Here is an 18,493-nt window from a genome sequence, read left to right as displayed (position 1 = left end):
TACAGAGCTACCTGTACCGAGGCAGGACCATGACAGCTACAGAGCTACCTGTACCGAGGCAGGACCATGACAGCTACAGAGCTACCTGTACCGAGGCAGGACCATGACTGCTACAGAGCTACCTGTACCGAGGCAGGACCATGACAGCTACAGAGCTACCTGTACCGAGGCAGGACCATGACAGCTACAGAGCTACCTGTACCGAGGCAGGACCATGACAGCTACAGAGCTACCTGTACCGAGGCAGGACCATGACAGCTACAGAGCTACCTGTACCGAGGCAGGACCATGACAGCTACAGAGCTACCTGTACCGAGGCAGGACCATGACAGCTACAGAGCTACCTGTACCGAGGCAGGACCATGACAGCTACAGAGCTACCTGTACCGAGGCAGGACCATGACAGCTACAGAGCTACCTGTACCGAGGCAGGACCATGACAGCTACAGAGCTACCTGTACCGAGGCAGGACCATGACAGCTACAGAGCTACCTGTACCGAGGCAGGACCATGACAGCTACAGAGCTACCTGTACCGAGGCAGGACCATGACTGCTACAGAGCTACCTGTACCGAGGCAGGACCATGACAGCTACAGAGCTACCTGTACCGAGGCAGGACCATGACAGCTACAGAGCTACCTGTACCGAGGCAGGACCATGACATCTACAGAGCTACCTGTACCGAGGCAGGACCATGACAGCTACAGAGCTACCTGTACCGAGGCAGGACCATGACAGCTACAGAGCTACCTGTTCCCGAGGCAGGACCATGACAGCTACAGAGCTACCTGTTCCCGAGGCAGGACCATGACAGCTACAGAGCTACCTGTACCGAGGCAGGACCATGACAGCTACAGAGCTACCTGTACCGCGGCAGGACCATGACAGCTACAGAACTACCTGTACCGAGGCAGGACCATGACAGCTACAGAGCTACCTGTACCGCGGCAGGACCATGACAGCTACCGAGCTACCTGTACCGAGGCAGGACCATGACAGCTACAGAGCTACCTGTACCGAGGCAGGACCATGACAGCTACAGAGCTACCTGTACCGAGGCAGGACCATGACAGCTACAGAGCTACCTGTACCGAGGCAGGACCATGACAGCTACAGAGCTACCTGTACCGAGGCAGGACCATGACAGCTACAGAGCTACCTGTACCGAGGCAGGACCATGACAGCTACAGAGCTAAATGTTCCCGAGGCAGGACCATGACAGCTACAGAGCTACCTGTACCGAGGCAGGACCATGACAGCTGCAGAGCTACCTGTAGGGAGGCAGGGTGTTTCCACAACCACAGAGCTATCTGTACCCAGGAAGGCAGGGTGTTTCCACAACCACAGAGCTATCTGTACCCAGGGAGGCAGGGTGTTTCCACAACCACATAGCTATCTGTACCCAGGGAGGCAGGGTGTTTCACAACCACAGAGCTGTCTTTACCCAGGAAGTCAGGGTGTTTCCACAACCACAGATCTATCTGTACCCAGGAAGGCAGGGTGTTTCCACAACCACAGAGCTATCTGTACCCAGGGAGGCAGGGTGTTTCACAACCACAGAGCTGTCTTTACCCAGGAAGTCAGGGTGTTTCCACAACCACAGATCTATCTGTACCCAGGAAGGCAGGGTGTTTCCACAACCACAGAGCTATCTGTACCCAGGGAGGCAGGGTGTTTCCACAAGCACAGAGCTATCTGTACCCAGGATGACAGGGGGTTTCCACAACCACAGAGCTATCTGTACCCAGGGAGGCAGGGTGTTTCCACAACCACAGAGCTATCTGTACCCAGGGAGGCAGGGTGTTTCCACAACCACATAGCTATCTGTACCCAGGAAGGAAGGGTGGTTCCACAACCACAGAGCTGTCTGTACCCAGGAAGTCAGGGTGTTTCCACAACCACAGAGCTATCTGTACCCAGGAAGGTAGGGTGTTTCCACAACCACAGAGCTATCTGTACCCAGGGAGGCAGGGTGTTTCCACAACCACAGAGCTATCTGTACCCAGGGAGGCAGGGGGTTTCCACAACCACCTGAGATATATTACCAGGCCACGCCCTGCAGAAAGAACCTGCTGATCTACTCTGAGTATGACCTGATCTGGACTGTTCCTGTTCCTGTTCCTGTTCCTGCTCCTGTTCATGTTCCTACTCCTGTTCCTGCTCCTGTTCCTGCTCCTGTTCCTGCTCCTGTTCCTGTTCCTGCTCCTGCTCCTGCTCCTTTTCCTGTTCCTGCTCCTGTTCCTGTTCCTGCTCCTGTTCCTGCTCCTGTTCCTGTTCCTGTTCCTGTTCCTGTTCCTGTTCCTGCTACTGCTCCTGATCTTGCTCCTGCTCCTGTTCCTGTTCCTGCTCCTTCTCCTTCTCCTGCTCCTGCTCAGCTGCTCCTGTTCCTGCTCCTGCTCCTGTTCTGCTGCTCCTGTTCCTGTTCAATCAATCACATTTATTTTATATAGCCCTTCGTACATCAGCTGATATCTCAAAGTGCTGTACAGAAACCCAGAAACCCAGCCTAAAACCCCAAACAGCTGCTCCTGCTCCTGTTCCTGTTCCTGCTCCTGTTCCTGTTCCTGCTCCATTTTTTGCTCCTGTTCCTGCTGCTGGTCTTGCTCCTGTTCCTGTTCCTGCTTCTGTTCCTGTTCCTGCTCCTGTTCCTGTTCCTGCTCCTGTTCTTGCTCCTGTTCCTGTTCCTGCTCCTGCTCCTTCTCTTGCTCCTGCTCTGCTGCTCCTGTTCCTTCTCCTGCTCCTGTTCTGCAGCTCCTCTTCCTGCTCCTGCTCCTGTTCCTGTTCCTGCTCCTGTTCCTGCTCCTGTTCTTGCTCCTGCTCCTGTTTCTGTTCCTGCTCCTGTTCCTGCTCCTGTTCTTGCTCCTGTTCCTGTTCCTGCTTCTGTTCCTGTTCCTGCTCCTGTTCCTGTTCCTGCTCCTGCTCCTGTTTTTGCTCCTTTTCCTGCTCCTGTTCTTGCTCCTGTTCTTGCTCCTGTTCCTGTTCCTGTTCCTGCTCCTTCTCCTGTTCCTGTTCCTGTTCCTGCTCCTTCTCCTGCTCCTGCTCTGCTGCTCCTGTTCCTTCTCCTGCTCCTGTTCTGCTGCTCCTGTTCCTGCTCCTGTTCCTGTTCCTGTTCCTGCTCCTGCTCCTGTTCCTGTTCTGCTGCTCCTACACAACAACCCCTAGAGGCAGACAGGAGCCTGCTCACACATCCAGTATGGAGACCACCTCTGGTCTAGCCAACAAGTGGGCCACCTGAACATGGAGCCATACCAAGTGTTGAGTAGATAGGAAGGAGGGAGCTCCATATGATAGGCCGGCATGTCGGTGGGTGTGGTGTTGTGTAGAGAGGAAGGAGGGAGCTCCATATGATAGGCCGGCATGTCAGTGGGTGTGGTGTTGTGTAGAGAGGAAGGAGGGAGTTCCATATGATAGGCCGGCATGTCGGTGGGTGTGGTGTTGTGTAGAGAGGAAGGAGGGAGTTCCATATGATAGGCCGGCATGTCAGTGGGTGTGTCCTCTTCTCTCTGAGGCCGTGATCAACTTAGTGAAAGGGTGCAGCAGCATGGTTGAGTACTATGCAGGTGCCCTGTCATGTAAACAGGTTAACAAATACAAAAGAATATGAAAACACATCACATGAACATGAATATGTAAATTATGTAACATGCATATGTATACATATGCAAATCGGGTTACCAACATACAGGTACAAATTAATAAGAAAATATATACACCATTTTTTTAACCATGCATGTAGACACAGTATAAATATACAAAAGATGTCAGAAGATAAGTTACACAGAAATGAATAAAGTTGTCAAAGCACACATAATTTCATCAAAATGCCTCCCAAAACATCCAATACCTGATATTATAATGTCTGGAGGACATGAAGTACACAGGACACTACAGGTACAGTATATCTAATACCTGATATTATAACGTCTGGAAGACATGAAGTACACAGAACACTACAGGTACAGTATATATAATACCTGATATTATAACGTCTGGTAGACATGAAGTACACAGAACACTACAGGTACAGTATATCTAATACCTGATATTATAACGTCTGGAAGACATGAAGTACACAGAACACTACAGGTACAGTATATCTAATACCTGATATTATAACGTCTGGAAGACATGAAGTACACAGAACACTACAGGTACAGTATATATAATACCTGATATTATAACGTCTGGTAGACATGAAGTACACAGAACACTACAGGTACAGTATATCTAATACCTGATATTATAACGTCTGGAAGACATGAAGTACACAGAACACTACAGGTACAGTATATCTAATACCTGATATTATAACGTCTGGTAGACATGAAGTACACAGAACACTACAGGTACAGCATATCTAATACCTGATATTATAACGTCTGGTAGACATGAAGTACACAGAACACTACAGGTACAGTATATCTAATACTTGATATTATAACGTCTGGTAGACATGAGGTACACAGAACACTACAGGTACAGTATATCCAATAATGATCAAAATGCTAGAAGATGTAACATAATAACTGACTGGTTTGTAGTCTGTAAAGTACACCGCCCTCTCCTCTCCTATCCCATGACTGGACTCAGTAATGACAGAATGACTGACAGACTGACTGACTGACTGACTGACTGTGTATTCCTGCTGGTAGAACACACAGGGGGACATTGTCCGCGTTCCAAGCCGCTGATGTATAACCCTCCAGACTCCAGCAGGTTATGCCCACTGGGATCCCCATTACTCACCCTATCAGTTCTGCTGCTGCTCACGACAAATATAGATATAAATATAGCATCTCAGCTGCTTCTTTTCCACAACCAGAACCCCACTCCTTCTCTTATCCCTCCTTACCCCCCCCCCCCCCCAACTCCCCACCTTCATCCATCTCCTTATTGAGGGTGTTAAGATGCCGCAGGCCCTACCTCACACTGTCAGACCCCAGCCAATGAGCAGCTTGACCAGATCAAATATCACTATAACACAAGGACTTATTTGATGAGAAGAGTTACAGCCAGTCTCCCCATCCGTCGCCAAGGAGTCTCACTTCTTTCAACTTTTCTGAGGTAAGAAAGAAAGATAGATAGAAAGACAAAGGGTTTGAGAAACACAACAATCAATTGTTTAAGAGTGATTGATTCCTGTGTTTATTATAGAGGGTTTGTTAATATTCCTGGGCAGGTACGTGCCACTGATACAGAGAGACAGACAGAGGTGGATAAAGAGACAGTGATTTACGAGTCCAGGAAGAGGAAGTGGTCTCTCCTACTGTCACAGTAGATTTACCATAGGAGAATCTGTAGCCTACTAACGTATAGAACTGGAGTCTAGGAAGAGGAAGTGGTCTCTCCCAATGTCACAGTAGATTTACCATAGGAGAATCTATAGCCTACTAACGTATGGAGCTGGTACTAACTGCTGGTTGTAATCTAAGCTGCTCCAGCCAGACTGCTGGGGGCATCTGAGCCCGGATGTTGGACTGTGGGACACGTCTCACAATTGCAAAACATTTGAAACATCTCTAAGTTTACTCTCTAAGTTTACGTGCAGCACTGTAAACAGTCTGAAACACTGAAATAGTTCAGTTTCTTCTGTTTGGAGTTTGGTAGTATATCATTTTTAAGACAACAATTTTCATTAGACAACTTTAAATGGTTTAAATTGACCGAAAGAGAAAATAGATTGAGTCAATGCTTTCTAGATACAGATAGGTCAATACAATACTTGTTTTCAAGGTGTTTTTATGTGTTTTGTGTGGACAATCCCTGGATGCTAAATCAAATCGAAAATGTTTTTGTCACTTGGTTTATAAACAGGTGTAGACTAACAGTGAAATGCTGACGGGCCCTTCCCAACAACGTAGAGAGAGAAACAACAGGGGCGGCAGGGTAGCCTAGTGGTAAGAGCGTTGGACTAGAAACCGGAAGGTTGCAAGTTCAAACCCCCAAGCTGAAATCTGTCGTTCTGCCCCTGAACAGCCACTGTTCCTAGGCCGTCATTGAAAATAAGAATTTGTTCTTAACTGACTTGCACAAAGGTAAAATAAAAAATTAAATAAAAACAGGTGTAGACTAACAGTGAAATGCTGATGGGCCCTTCCCAACAACGTAGAGAGAAACAACAGGTGTAGACTAACAGTGAAATGCTTTCTGACGGGCCCTTCCCAACAACGTAGAGAGAAACAACAGGTGTAGACTAACAGTGAAATGCTGATGGGCCCTTCCCAACAACGTAGAGAGAAACAACAGGTGTAGACTAACAGTGAAATGCTTACTGACGGGCCCTTCCCAACAACGTAGAGAGAAACAACAGGTGTAGACTAACAGTGAAATGCTTACTGACGGGCCCTTCCCAACAACGTAGAGAGAAACAACAGGTGTAGACTAACAGTGAAATGCTTACTGACGGGCCCTTCCCAACAATGTAGAGAGAGAAACAACAGGTGTAGACTAACAGTGAAATGCTTACTGACGGGCCCTTCCCAACAACGTAGAGAGAGAAAAATAGAAAAATAATAACACAAAGAATAAATACTAAATGAGTAATGATAACTTGGGGTAACACCGGGTAACAGTACCAAGTCAATGTGCAGGGGTAAGAGGTCATGGAGGTAGATGTGTGCATACTGTATAGGTAGGGGTAAAGTAACTAGGCAACAGGATAGATAATAAACAATAACAGCGGCGTATTTGATGAGTCAAAAAGGGTCAATGCAGACAGTCCAGGTAGCTGTTTGGTTGACTATTTAACTAACTAGGTCTTATGGCAGAGAGAACAGTCTATGACCTGGGTGGCCGCAGTCTTTGACAATTTATAGGGCCATTCTCTGACGGGCCATTCTCTGGTATAGGGCCATTCTCTGACGGGCCATTCTCAGGTATAGGGCCATTCTCTGACGGGCCATTCTCTGGTATAGGGCCATTCTCTGACGGGCCATTCTCTAGTATAGGGCCATTCTCTGACGGGCCATTCTCTAGTATAGGGCCATTCTCTGACGGGCCATTCTCTAGTATAGGGCCATTCTCTGACGGGCCATTCTCTGGTATAGGGCCATTCTCTGACGGGCCATTCTCTGGTATAGGGCCATTCTCTGACGTCCGGTATAAAGGTCCTGGATGGCAGAATGCTCGACCCCAGTGATGGGCCGAACGTACCTCCTTCTGTAGCGCCTTACGGTCGGATGCCAATCAGTTGCCACACCAGGCGGTGATGCAGCTAGTCAGGATCCTCTCAATGGTGCAGCTAAAATGGAACATTTTTAGGACCTGAGCTTAGTGTGATGAGCTTGGAGGACACTACGGTGTTGAACGTTGATCTGCAGTCAATGAACAGCGTTCTCACATACGTGTTCCTCTTGTCTGTGGATCTGTTTGGGGGGGGGCGGTATGCGAATTGGAGTGGGTCCAAGGGTGTCTGGGATGATGATGTTGACGTGAGCCATGCAAAAAAGCCTTTTTCAAAGCATTTCATGATTCCAGATGTGAGTGCTACGGGGCGATAGTCCGTTTAGACAGGTCACCATTGCTATAGAGCAGTACAGTGTTTTGTATCAGGTTCAAACAGCTATGGAGATACAGCTGCTCTAGACTGAGGGTTATGGGTCGAAGGTTACATCTCTTGGGGCCTCTCGGGTGGCGTAGTGGTCCAAGGCTGTGCCGCCAGAGACACTGGGTTCGAGCCCAGGCTCTGTCGCAGCCGACCTCGACCATGGGGCGCAAACCCAAGGAAATCTTCAAATGGGCACACACAACACAGACACACACACACATACACACGTGCCATGTTCTCATACCAACAAACAGGATTTGTAGAATTTTTTTACACAAAAAAAAAATAGGATCGATTTTCAACCAAATGTTTTTATATAGTTTTAGTGTTAGTCTGGTGGAGGCGCGTCGTCATCGTCAACCAGTCTTTAATATCACAAGTTAACCAAACGAACCACAAAGGGTCAACCGAATGGTCTTGTCGACCCCCCAACCAATCAGGAAAGATCCTCAGACTTCTCCTTACCATCATCACTTATTCCTTCTTTGTTGTGATGAATGACCACGATGCCCAGACATGGAGAAGAGGAGAGGGTGGATTTGGGAGCTATGTGGACAGAGAAGGTCTCAGCTGAGTCGGGGTAATAAGATCCTAAAGGACTAAGCCTGAAGGACATCTGCAGCTGTCTTGGACCACTAGGTGTGAAAGAACCCTCTTAGGACACTTTATATATATATCCGAAAGGATTAGAAATGAGAGTTCTTCCACGTCCTGTACAGCCGAGGGCTTCGGAGACATGAAGGAGGATGAGGAGATGTGTTAGCGTGTCGTGTGTACTACATGACACTAAGTTGTCCTTTCAGTGCACCTTAGGGACGTTTTAACCTACAAATGATGTCAAAAGTTGTTGGAAGGATGTGAATGAAGAGGATATAACTTACCTCAGCAGTGTGTCGGTTAAGGCAGCCCCCCCCCCCCCCCTCCCTTCCCCGCACCTCTCTGATTCAGAGGGGTTGGGTTAAATGAGGAAGACACCATTTCAGTTAAATACATTCAGTTGTACAACTGACTAGGTATCCCCCCCCCTTTCCCCTTCCTTGTATTACCTAGGTATCCCCCCCCCTTTCCCCTTCCTTGTATTACCCAGGTATCCCCCCCCCCCCCTTCCTTGTATTACCCAGTTATCCCCCCCCTCCCCTTTCCTTGTATTACCCAGGTATCCCCCCCCCCTCCCCTTTCCTTGTATTACCCAGGTATCCCCCCCCCCCTCCCTTGTATTACCCAGGTATCTCCCCCCCCCCCTCCCTTGTATTACCCTGGTATTCTCCTTCAGATGAAAGGGGGGAAAACATCCTACAATAAAATAACACATTTAAATGAAGAAACCTTCCTACTTTTCTTCCAGGTGTAAATCCACCGTCACCATGTCTGACACTGAGGAAGTGTAAGTATTCACATTTTATCATTCATTTTATTCCTTTCATTTTAATTTAGTTTCATTTATTTTATGATTGAGGATTTAATTTCCTTGTTAGGCTCATTAGCTACCAAATAGTTTACAACGAACTAAATGTATTACGTTTTGGTGCTATCAGTGGGACTGAGACATTTACAACCTGACCACTGGGTATCTTGTTAGTAAATCATTGCAGTTGGAGTGAAACAGGATAGACATGAGGTTTATCGGTGGTGACATTAAAGTTTTAGTTAATGCAGGTAGGAATGGTGATTTCTATTACTGAAGAGAGCAGTTGGACTGATAACTCTAAGTTAAATGAACCTTTTGATGTTAACTGTATACTGTTGTTATTTTTCAGTGATCAGATCGAGGGTAAGTGGAAAAATTAACAATATTACGTTGAAAGAATCTACTCTTACTTTAATGATCAGTGATACGTATCTCCACATGTAATTAAACAAGGTGGAGTTGAAGCCTTCTGTACAACAGCTTCCTCTATTCTTAAAGCTGTGTCTCCCCCAACTGGGTTCCAGAAGAACAGACAGATGGTGTCCATTCTCAACCCGTCTGTCCTCAACTCTGTGTTTACTTTATAATCATGTAAAGATACTGTTGTTAAGCCTGAACTCTTTTACACTGTGTATCAGCAGTGGTGATATTAATTACATGTTTCTTCTAACCTTCTAAAAGGGTTGAAGTCTGTCTATTTCTGTGCAGGTTTGGCTTCACTCAGTGAAAGATAATGTTAATATCAAAGACTATATCATTAGATTTGAGTTTGATGTACATATTGTCAGGCAATGGGGTCCGCAATACAGGCCCATTAATTCTGGCAATTGTCTTTTACCTGAGGAAGTAAGACAATTATCTTTTGCCATTTTGTCATTAATACTGAAAATATGTCAAAATCATGTGCTGTATTCCGTCCTCCTAGACTGGACACAGCCCTAGATGATGGTATACTGTCCTCCTAGACAGGATACAACCCTAGATGATGGTATACTGTCCTCCTAGACAGGACACAGCCCTAGATGATGGTATACTGTCCTCCTAGACTGGACACAGCCCTAGATGATGGTATACTGTCCTTCTAGACAGGATACAACCCTAGATGATGGTATACTGTCCTCCTAGACTGGACACAGCCCTAGATGATGGTATACCGTCCTCCTAGACTGGACACAGCCCTAGATGATGGTATACTGTCCTCCTAGACAGGATACAACCCTAGATGATGGTATACTGTCCTCCTAGACTGGACACAGCCCTAGATGATGGTATACTGTCCTCCTAGACAGGATACAACCCTAGATGATGGTATACTGTCCTCCTAGACAGGACACAGCCCTAGATGATGGTATACTGTCCTCCTAGACAGGACACAGCCCTAGATGATGGTATACTGTCCTCCTAGACTGGACACAGCCCTAGATGATGGTATACTGTCCTCCTAGACAGGATACAGCCCTAGATGATGGTATACTGTCCTCCTAGACTGGACACAGCTCTAGATGATGGTATACCGTCCTCCTAGACAGGACACATCCCTAGATGATGGTATACTGTCCTGTCCTCCTAGACAGGATACAGCCCTAGATGATGGAATTACAGTCCTCCTAGACTGGACACAGCCCTAGATGATGGTATACTGTCCTCCTAGACAGGACACAGCCCTAGATGATGGTATACTGTCCTCCTAGACAGGATACAGCCCTAGATGATGGTATACTGTCTTCCTAGACAGGACACATCCCTAGATGATGGTATACTGTCCTCCTAGACTGGACTCAGCCCTAGGAGATGGTATACTGTCCTCCTAGACTGGACCCAGCCCTAGTAGATGGTATACTGTCCTCCTAGACTGGACCCAGCCCTAGTAGATGGTATATCGTCCTCCTAGACTGGACCCAGCCCTAGTAGATGGTATACTGTCCTCCTAGACTGGACACAGCCCTAGATGATGGTATACTGTCCTCCTAGACTGGACCCAGCCCTCGTAGATGGTATACTGTCCTCCTAGACTGGACCCAGACCTAGATGATGGTATACTGTCCTCCTAGACCGGATACAGCCCTAGATGATAGTATACTGTCCTCCTAGACTGGACACAGCCCTAGATGATGGTATACTGTCCTCCTAGACTGGATACAGCCCTAGATGATGGTATACTGTCCTCCTAGACTGGACACATCCCTAGATGATGGTATACTGTCCTCCTAGACGGGACACAGCCCTAGATGATGGTATACTGTCCTCCAAGACTGGACACAGCACTAGATGATGGTATACTGTTCTGTCCTCCTAGACTGGATACAGCCCTAGATGATGGTATACTGTCCTGTCCTGTCCTCCTAGACTGGACACAGCCCTAGATGATGGTATACTGTCCTCCTAGACTGGACACAGCCCTAGATGATGGTATACTGTTCTGTCCTCCTAGACAGGACACAGCCCTAGACGATGGAATTACAGTCCTCCTAGACAGGACACAGCCCTAGATGATGGAATACAGTCCTCCTAGACAGGACACAGCCCTAGATGATGGAATACAGTCCTGCTAGACAGGACACAGCCCTAGATGATGGTATACAGTCCTCCTAGACAGGACACAGCCCTAGATGATGGGATACAGTCCTCCTAGACAGGACACAGCCCTAGATGATGGAATACAGTCCTGCTAGACAGGACACAGCCCTAGATGATGGAATACAGTCCTCCTAGACAGGACACAGCCCTAGATGATGGAATACAGTCCTCCTAGACTGGACACAACCCTAGATGTTAGGATACTGTCCTGTCCTCCTAGACAAGATACAGCCCTAGATGATGGGATACTGTCCTGTCCTCCTATACAGGATACAGCCCTAGATGATGGTATACTGTCCTGTCCTCCTAGACTGGACACAACCCTAGATGTTAGGATACTGTCCTGTCCTCCTAGACTGGACCCAGCCTTAGATGATGGGATACTGTTCTGCCCTCCTAGACTGGATACAGCCCTAGATGATGGTATACTGTCCTGTCCTCCTAGACTGGACACAGCCCTAGATGATGGTATAATGTCCTCCTAGACTGGACACAGCCCTAGATGATAGTATACTGTCCTGTCCTCCTAGACTGGACACAGCCCTAGATGATGGTATAATGTCCTCCTAGACTGGACACAGCCCTAGATGATGGTATAATGTCCTCCTAGACTGGACACAACCCTAGATGATGGTATAATGTCCTCCTAGACTGGATACAACCCTAGATGAGCCTTCAAGTGAAGATGTGCTATTATTTAGAGAATGCAAATTATATACGCATGAGTTTGAATAAATGTTTTTTGTCAAACTCACAAATAGCGTGTAATTTATGCAGTTATGGAGGATATTATATAGTATGTATGATCAGCATGATTCTGACTTGACCTGGGACAAGGCTATAGACTCCTATAGAGCCATGTCTCAGGTCAAGGATTGGACCAATTAATGAACTAGGAAATGTCTCCTATAGAGCAACGTCTCAGGTCAAGGATTGGACCAATTTATGATCTGAGAAATGTCTCCTATAGAGCAATATCTCAGGTCAAGGATTGGACCAATTTATGATCTGAGAAATGTCTCCTATAGAGCAATGTCTCAGGTCAGGGATTGGACCAATTTATGAATTAAGAAATGTCTCCTATAGAGCCATGTCTCAGGTCAAGGATTGGACCAATTTATGAACTAAGAAATGTCTCCTATAGAGCAGACTGGACTGGACCTAGACTGGACCCAGCCCTAGTAGATGGTATACTGTCCTCCTAGACTGGACACAGCCCTAGATGATGGTATACTGTCCTCCTAGACTGGACCCAGCCCTCGTAGATGGTATACTGTCCTCCTAGACAGGACACAGCCCTAGATGATGGTATACTGTCCTCCTAGACTGGACACAGCCCTAGATGATGGTATACTGTCCTCCTACACTGGATACAGCCCTAGATAATGGTATACTGTCCTGTCCTCCTAGACTGGACTCAGCCCTAGGAGATGGTATACTGTCCTGTCCTCCTAGACTGGACCCTGCCCTAGTAGATGGTATACTGTCCTCCTAGACTGGACACAGCCCTAGTAGATGGTATACTGTCCTCCTAGACTGGACCCAGCCCTAGTAGATGGTATACTGTCCTCCTAGACTGGACCCAGCCCTAGTAGATGGTATACTGTCCTGTCCTCCTAGACTGGACTCAGCCCTAGGAGATGGTATACTGTCCTGTCCTCCTAGACTGGACCCTGCCCTAGTAGATGGTATACTGTCCTCCTAGACTGGACACAGCCCTAGTAGATGGTATACTGTCCTCCTAGACTGGACCCAGCCCTAGTAGATGGTATACTGTCCTCCTAGACTGGACCCAGCCCTAGTAGATGGTATACTGTCCTGTCCTCCTAGACTGGACTCAGCCCTAGGAGATGGTATACTGTCCTCCTAGACTGGACCCAGCCCTAGTAGATGGTATACTGTCCTCCTAGACTGGACCCAGCCCTAGTAGATGGTATATCGTCCTCCTAGACTGGACCCAGCCCTAGTAGATGGTATACTGTCCTCCTAGACTGGACACAGCCCTAGATGATGGTATACTGTCCTCCTAGACTGGACCCAGCCCTCGTAGATGGTATACTGTCCTCCTAGACTGGACCCAGACCTAGATGATGGTATACTGTCCTCCTAGACCGGATACAGCCCTAGATGATAGTATACTGTCCTCCTAGACTGGATACAGCCCTAGATGATGGTATACTGTCCTCCTAGACTGGACACATCCCTAGATGATGGTATACTGTCCTCCTAGACGGGACACAGCCCTAGATGATGGTATACTGTCCTCCAAGACTGGACACAGCACTAGATGATGGCATACTGTTCTGTCCTCCTAGACTGGATACAGCCCTAGATGATGGTATACTGTCCTGTCCTGTCCTCCTAGACTGGACACAGCCCTAGATGATGGTATACTGTCCTCCTAGACTGGACACAGCCCTAGATGATGGTATACTGTTCTGTCCTCCTAGACAGGACACAGCCCTAGACAATGGAATTACAGTCCTCCTAGACAGGACACAGCCCTAGATGATGGAATACAGTCCTCCTAGACAGAACACAGCCCTAGATGATGGAATACAGTCCTGCTAGACAGGACACAGCCCTAGATGATGGAATACAGTCCTCCTAGACAGGACACAGCCCTAGATGATGGAATACAGTCCTCCTAGACTGGACACAACCCTAGATGTTAGGATACTGTCCTGTCCTCCTAGACAAGATACAGCCCTAGATGATGGGATACTGTCCTGTCCTCCTATACAGGATACAGCCCTAGATGATGGTATACTGTCCTGTCCTCCTAGACTGGACACAACCCTAGATGTTAGGATACTGTCCTGTCCTCCTAGACTGGATACAGCCCTAGATGATGGTATACTGTCCTGTCCTCCTAGACTGGACACAGCCCTAGATGATGGTATAATGTCCTCCTAGACTGGACACAGCCCTAGATGATAGTATACTGTCCTGTCCTCCTAGACTGGACACAGCCCTAGATGATGGTATAATGTCCTCCTAGACTGGACACAGCCCTAGATGATGGTATAATGTCCTCCTAGACTGGATACAACCCTAGATGAGCCTTCAAGTGAAGATGTGCTATTATTTAGAGAATGCAAATTATATACGCATGAGTTTGAATAAATGTTTTTTGTCAAACTCACAAATAGCGTGTAATTTATGCAGTTATGGAGGATATTATATAGTATGTATGATCAGCATGATTCTGACTTGACCTGGGACAAGGCTATAGACTCCTATAGAGCCATGTCTCAGGTCAAGGATTGGACCAATTAATGAACTAGGAAATGTCTCCTATAGAGCAATGTCTCAGGTCAAGGATTGGACCAATTTATGATCTGAGAAATGTCTCCTATAGAGCAATATCTCAGGTCAAGGATTGGACCAATTTATGATCTGAGAAATGTCTCCTATAGAGCAATGTCTCAGGTCAAGGATTGGACCAATTTATGAATTAAGAAATGTCTCCTATAGAGCCATGTCTCAGGTCAAGGATTGGACCAATTTATGAACTAAGAAATGTCTCCTATAGAGCAGACTGGACAGGACCTAGACTGGACCCAGCCCTAGTAGATGGTATACTGTCCTCCTAGACTGGACACAGCCCTAGATGATGGTATACTGTCCTCCAAGACTGGACCCAGCCCTCGTAGATGGTATACTGTCCTCCTAGACAGGACACAGCCCTAGATGATGGTATACTGTCCTCCTAGACTGGACACAGCCCTAGATGATGGTATACTGTCCTCCTACACTGGATACAGCCCTAGATAATGGTATACTGTCCTGTCCTCCTAGACTGGACTCAGCCCTAGGAGATGGTATACTGTCCTGTCCTCCTAGACTGGACCCTGCCCTAGTAGATGGTATACTGTCCTCCTAGACTGGACACAGCCCTAGTAGATGGTATACTGTCCTCCTAGACTGGACCCAGCCCTAGTAGATGGTATACTGTCCTCCTAGACTGGACCCAGCCCTAGATGATGGTATACTGTCCTGTCCTCCTAGACAGGATACAGCCCTAGATGATGGTATACTGTCCTGTCCTTCTAGACTGGACCCAGCCCTAGTAGATGGTATACTGTCCTCCTAGACTGGACCCAGCCCTAGTAGATGGTATACTGTCCTGTCCTCCTAGACTGGACTCAGCCCTAGGAGATGGTATACTGTCCTCCTAGACTGGACCCAGCCCTAGTAGATGGTATACTGTCCTCCTAGACTGGACCCAGCCCTAGTAGATGGTATATCGTCCTCCTAGACTGGACCCAGCCCTAGTAGATGGTATACTGTCCTCCTAGACTGGACACAGCCCTAGATGATGGTATACTGTCCTCCTAGACTGGACCCAGCCCTCGTAGATGGTATACTGTCCTCCTAGACTGGACCCAGACCTAGATGATGGTATACTGTCCTCCTAGACCGGATACAGCCCTAGATGATAGTATACTGTCCTCCTAGACTGGACACAGCCCTAGATGATGGTATACTGTCCTCCTAGACTGGATACAGCCCTAGATGATGGTATACTGTCCTCCTAGACTGGACACATCCCTAGATGATGGTATACTGTCCTCCTAGACGGGACACAGCCCTAGATGATGGTATACTGTCCTCCAAGACTGGACACAGCACTAGATGATGGTATACTGTTCTGTCCTCCTAGACTGGATACAGCCCTAGATGATGGTATACTGTCCTGTCCTGTCCTCCTAGACTGGACACAGCCCTAGATGATGGTATACTGTCCTCCTAGACTGGACACAGCCCTAGATGATGGTATACTGTTCTGTCCTCCTAGACAGGACACAGCCCTAGACGATGGAATTACAGTCCTCCTAGACAGGACACAGCCCTAGATGATGGAATACAGTCCTCCTAGACAGGACACAGCCCTAGATGATGGAATACAGTCCTGCTAGACAGGACACAGCCCTAGATGATGGAATACAGTCCTCCTAGACTGGACACAGCCCTAGATGATGGTATACTGTCCTGTCCTCCTAGACTGGACACAACCCTAGATGTTAGGATACTGTCCTGTCCTCCTAGACAAGATACAGCCCTAGATGATGGGATACTGTCCTGTCCTCCTATACAGGATACAGCCCTAGATGATGGTATACTGTCCTGTCCTCCTAGACTGGACACAACCCTAGATGTTAGGATACTGTCCTGTCCTCCTAGACTGGACCCAGCCTTAGATGATGGGATACTGTTCTGCCCTCCTAGACTGGATACAGCCCTAGATGATGGTATACTGTCCTGTCCTCCTAGACTGGACACAGCCCTAGATGATGGTATAATGTCCTCCTAGACTGGACACAGCCCTAGATGATAGTATACTGTCCTGTCCTCCTAGACTGGACACAGCCCTAGATGATGGTATAATGTCCTCCTAGACTGGACACAGCCCTAGATGATGGTATAATGTCCTCCTAGACTGGACACAACCCTAGATGATGGTAAACTGTCCTGTCCTCCTAGACTGGATACAACCCTAGATGAGCCTTCAAGTGAAGATGTGCTATTATTTAGAGAATGCAAATTATATACGCATGAGTTTGAATAAATGTTTTTTGTCAAACTCACAAATAGCGTGTAATTTATGCAGTTATGGAGGATATTATATAGTATGTATGATCAGCATGATTCTGACTTGACCTGGGACAAGGCTATAGACTCCTATAGAGCCATGTCTCAAGTCAAGGATTGGACCAATTTATAAACTAAGAAATGTCTCCTATAGAGCCATGTCTCAGGTCAAGGATTGGACCAATTTATGATCTGAGAAATGTCTCCTATAGATCCATGTCTCAGGTCAAGGATTGGACCAATTAATGAACTAGGAAATGTCTCCTATAGAGCAATGTCTCAGGTCAAGGATTGGACCAATTTATGATCTGAGAAATGTCTCCTATAGAGCAATATCTCAGGTCAAGGATTGGACCAATTTATGATCTGAGAAATGTCTCCTATAGAGCAATGTCTCAGGTCAAGGATTGGACCAATTTATGAATTAAGAAATGTCTCCTATAGAGCAATGTCTCAGGTCAAGGATTGGACCAATTTATGAATTAAGAAATGTCTCCTATAGAGCAATGTCTCAGGTCAAGGATTGGACCAATTTATGAATTAAGAAATGTCTCCTATAGAGCAATGTCTCAGGTCAAGGATTGGACCAATTTATGAATTAAGAAATGTCTCCTATAGAGCAATGTCTCAGGTCAAGGATTGGACCAATTTATGAATTAAGAAATGTCTCCTATAGAGCAATGTCTCAGGTCAAGGATTGGACCAATTTATGAACTAAGAAATGTCTCCTATAGATCCATGTCTCAGGTCAAGGATTGGACCAATTTATGAACTAAGAAATGTCTCCTATAGAGCCATGTCTCAGGTCAAGGATTGGACCAATTTATGATCTGAGAAATGACATGTGTTTTTTGTTTCACCATATTTCTTTTGCGGAAACTGAAGACGAAGAAGGTAAAAACAACAACAACAACAACAGACAATTCGGTTTCCATGGCGTTTCCACTCTTACTAATTTGTCGACTCTTACCCTTAATCTGAAATGTGTTTGACAATGCCTGCTTTGCAAGTCTTTTTAATAGATTATTTGTGTGACTGGATATTTTATGACTAATTAACAACCGCTTTTGCTTCCCTTCAAATATCTGCAATGTGGAGCTCATAAACATCTTAACTGCACTGGAAAGCTAGCTTTGTCAGATTCACACAACATTACTCATCTCATATGTATATATTGTATTTTATACCATCTATTGCATCTTGCCTATGCCGCACAGCCATCACTCTTCCATATATACATTTATATGTATATTTATCTGTATATATGTCATTCACCCCTTTAGATTTGTGTGTATTAGGTAGTTGTTGTGACATTTTTAGATGACTTGTTAGATATTACTGCGCTGTCGGAACTAAAAGCACAATC

The 18,493-nt window shown here is 46.7% G+C and overlaps 1 protein-coding gene across 7 annotated transcripts in view; it reads left to right on the top strand.

The window, feature by feature from the left end:
* Positions 1-4,970: 4,970 nt before the first annotated feature.
* LOC139411776 (troponin T, fast skeletal muscle isoforms-like) overlaps positions 4,971-18,493 on the top strand; it is a 32,687-nt gene continuing 19,164 nt past the window's right edge. For all 7 annotated transcript variants that reach the window (XR_011634641.1, XM_071158515.1, XM_071158517.1 and 4 more), the window contains exons 1-3: positions 4,971-5,065; positions 8,893-8,931; positions 9,305-9,318. Coding sequence is in view for 6 of the 7 variants with exons in the window: in XM_071158515.1 (XP_071014616.1) it covers positions 4,998-5,065; positions 8,893-8,931; positions 9,305-9,318 (121 nt within the window). In the remaining variant the exon portion in view is untranslated. The remainder of the gene's footprint in view (positions 5,066-8,892; positions 8,932-9,304; positions 9,319-18,493) is intronic.

The sequence above is a fragment of the Oncorhynchus clarkii genome, chromosome 6 (genome assembly GCF_045791955.1).
Source record: "Oncorhynchus clarkii lewisi isolate Uvic-CL-2024 chromosome 6, UVic_Ocla_1.0, whole genome shotgun sequence".
In the NCBI taxonomy this organism is placed as follows: Eukaryota; Metazoa; Chordata; class Actinopteri; order Salmoniformes; family Salmonidae; genus Oncorhynchus; species Oncorhynchus clarkii.
Note: the sequence above shows the minus strand (reverse complement) of the source record. Positions and strands in the feature narration are given on the sequence as shown.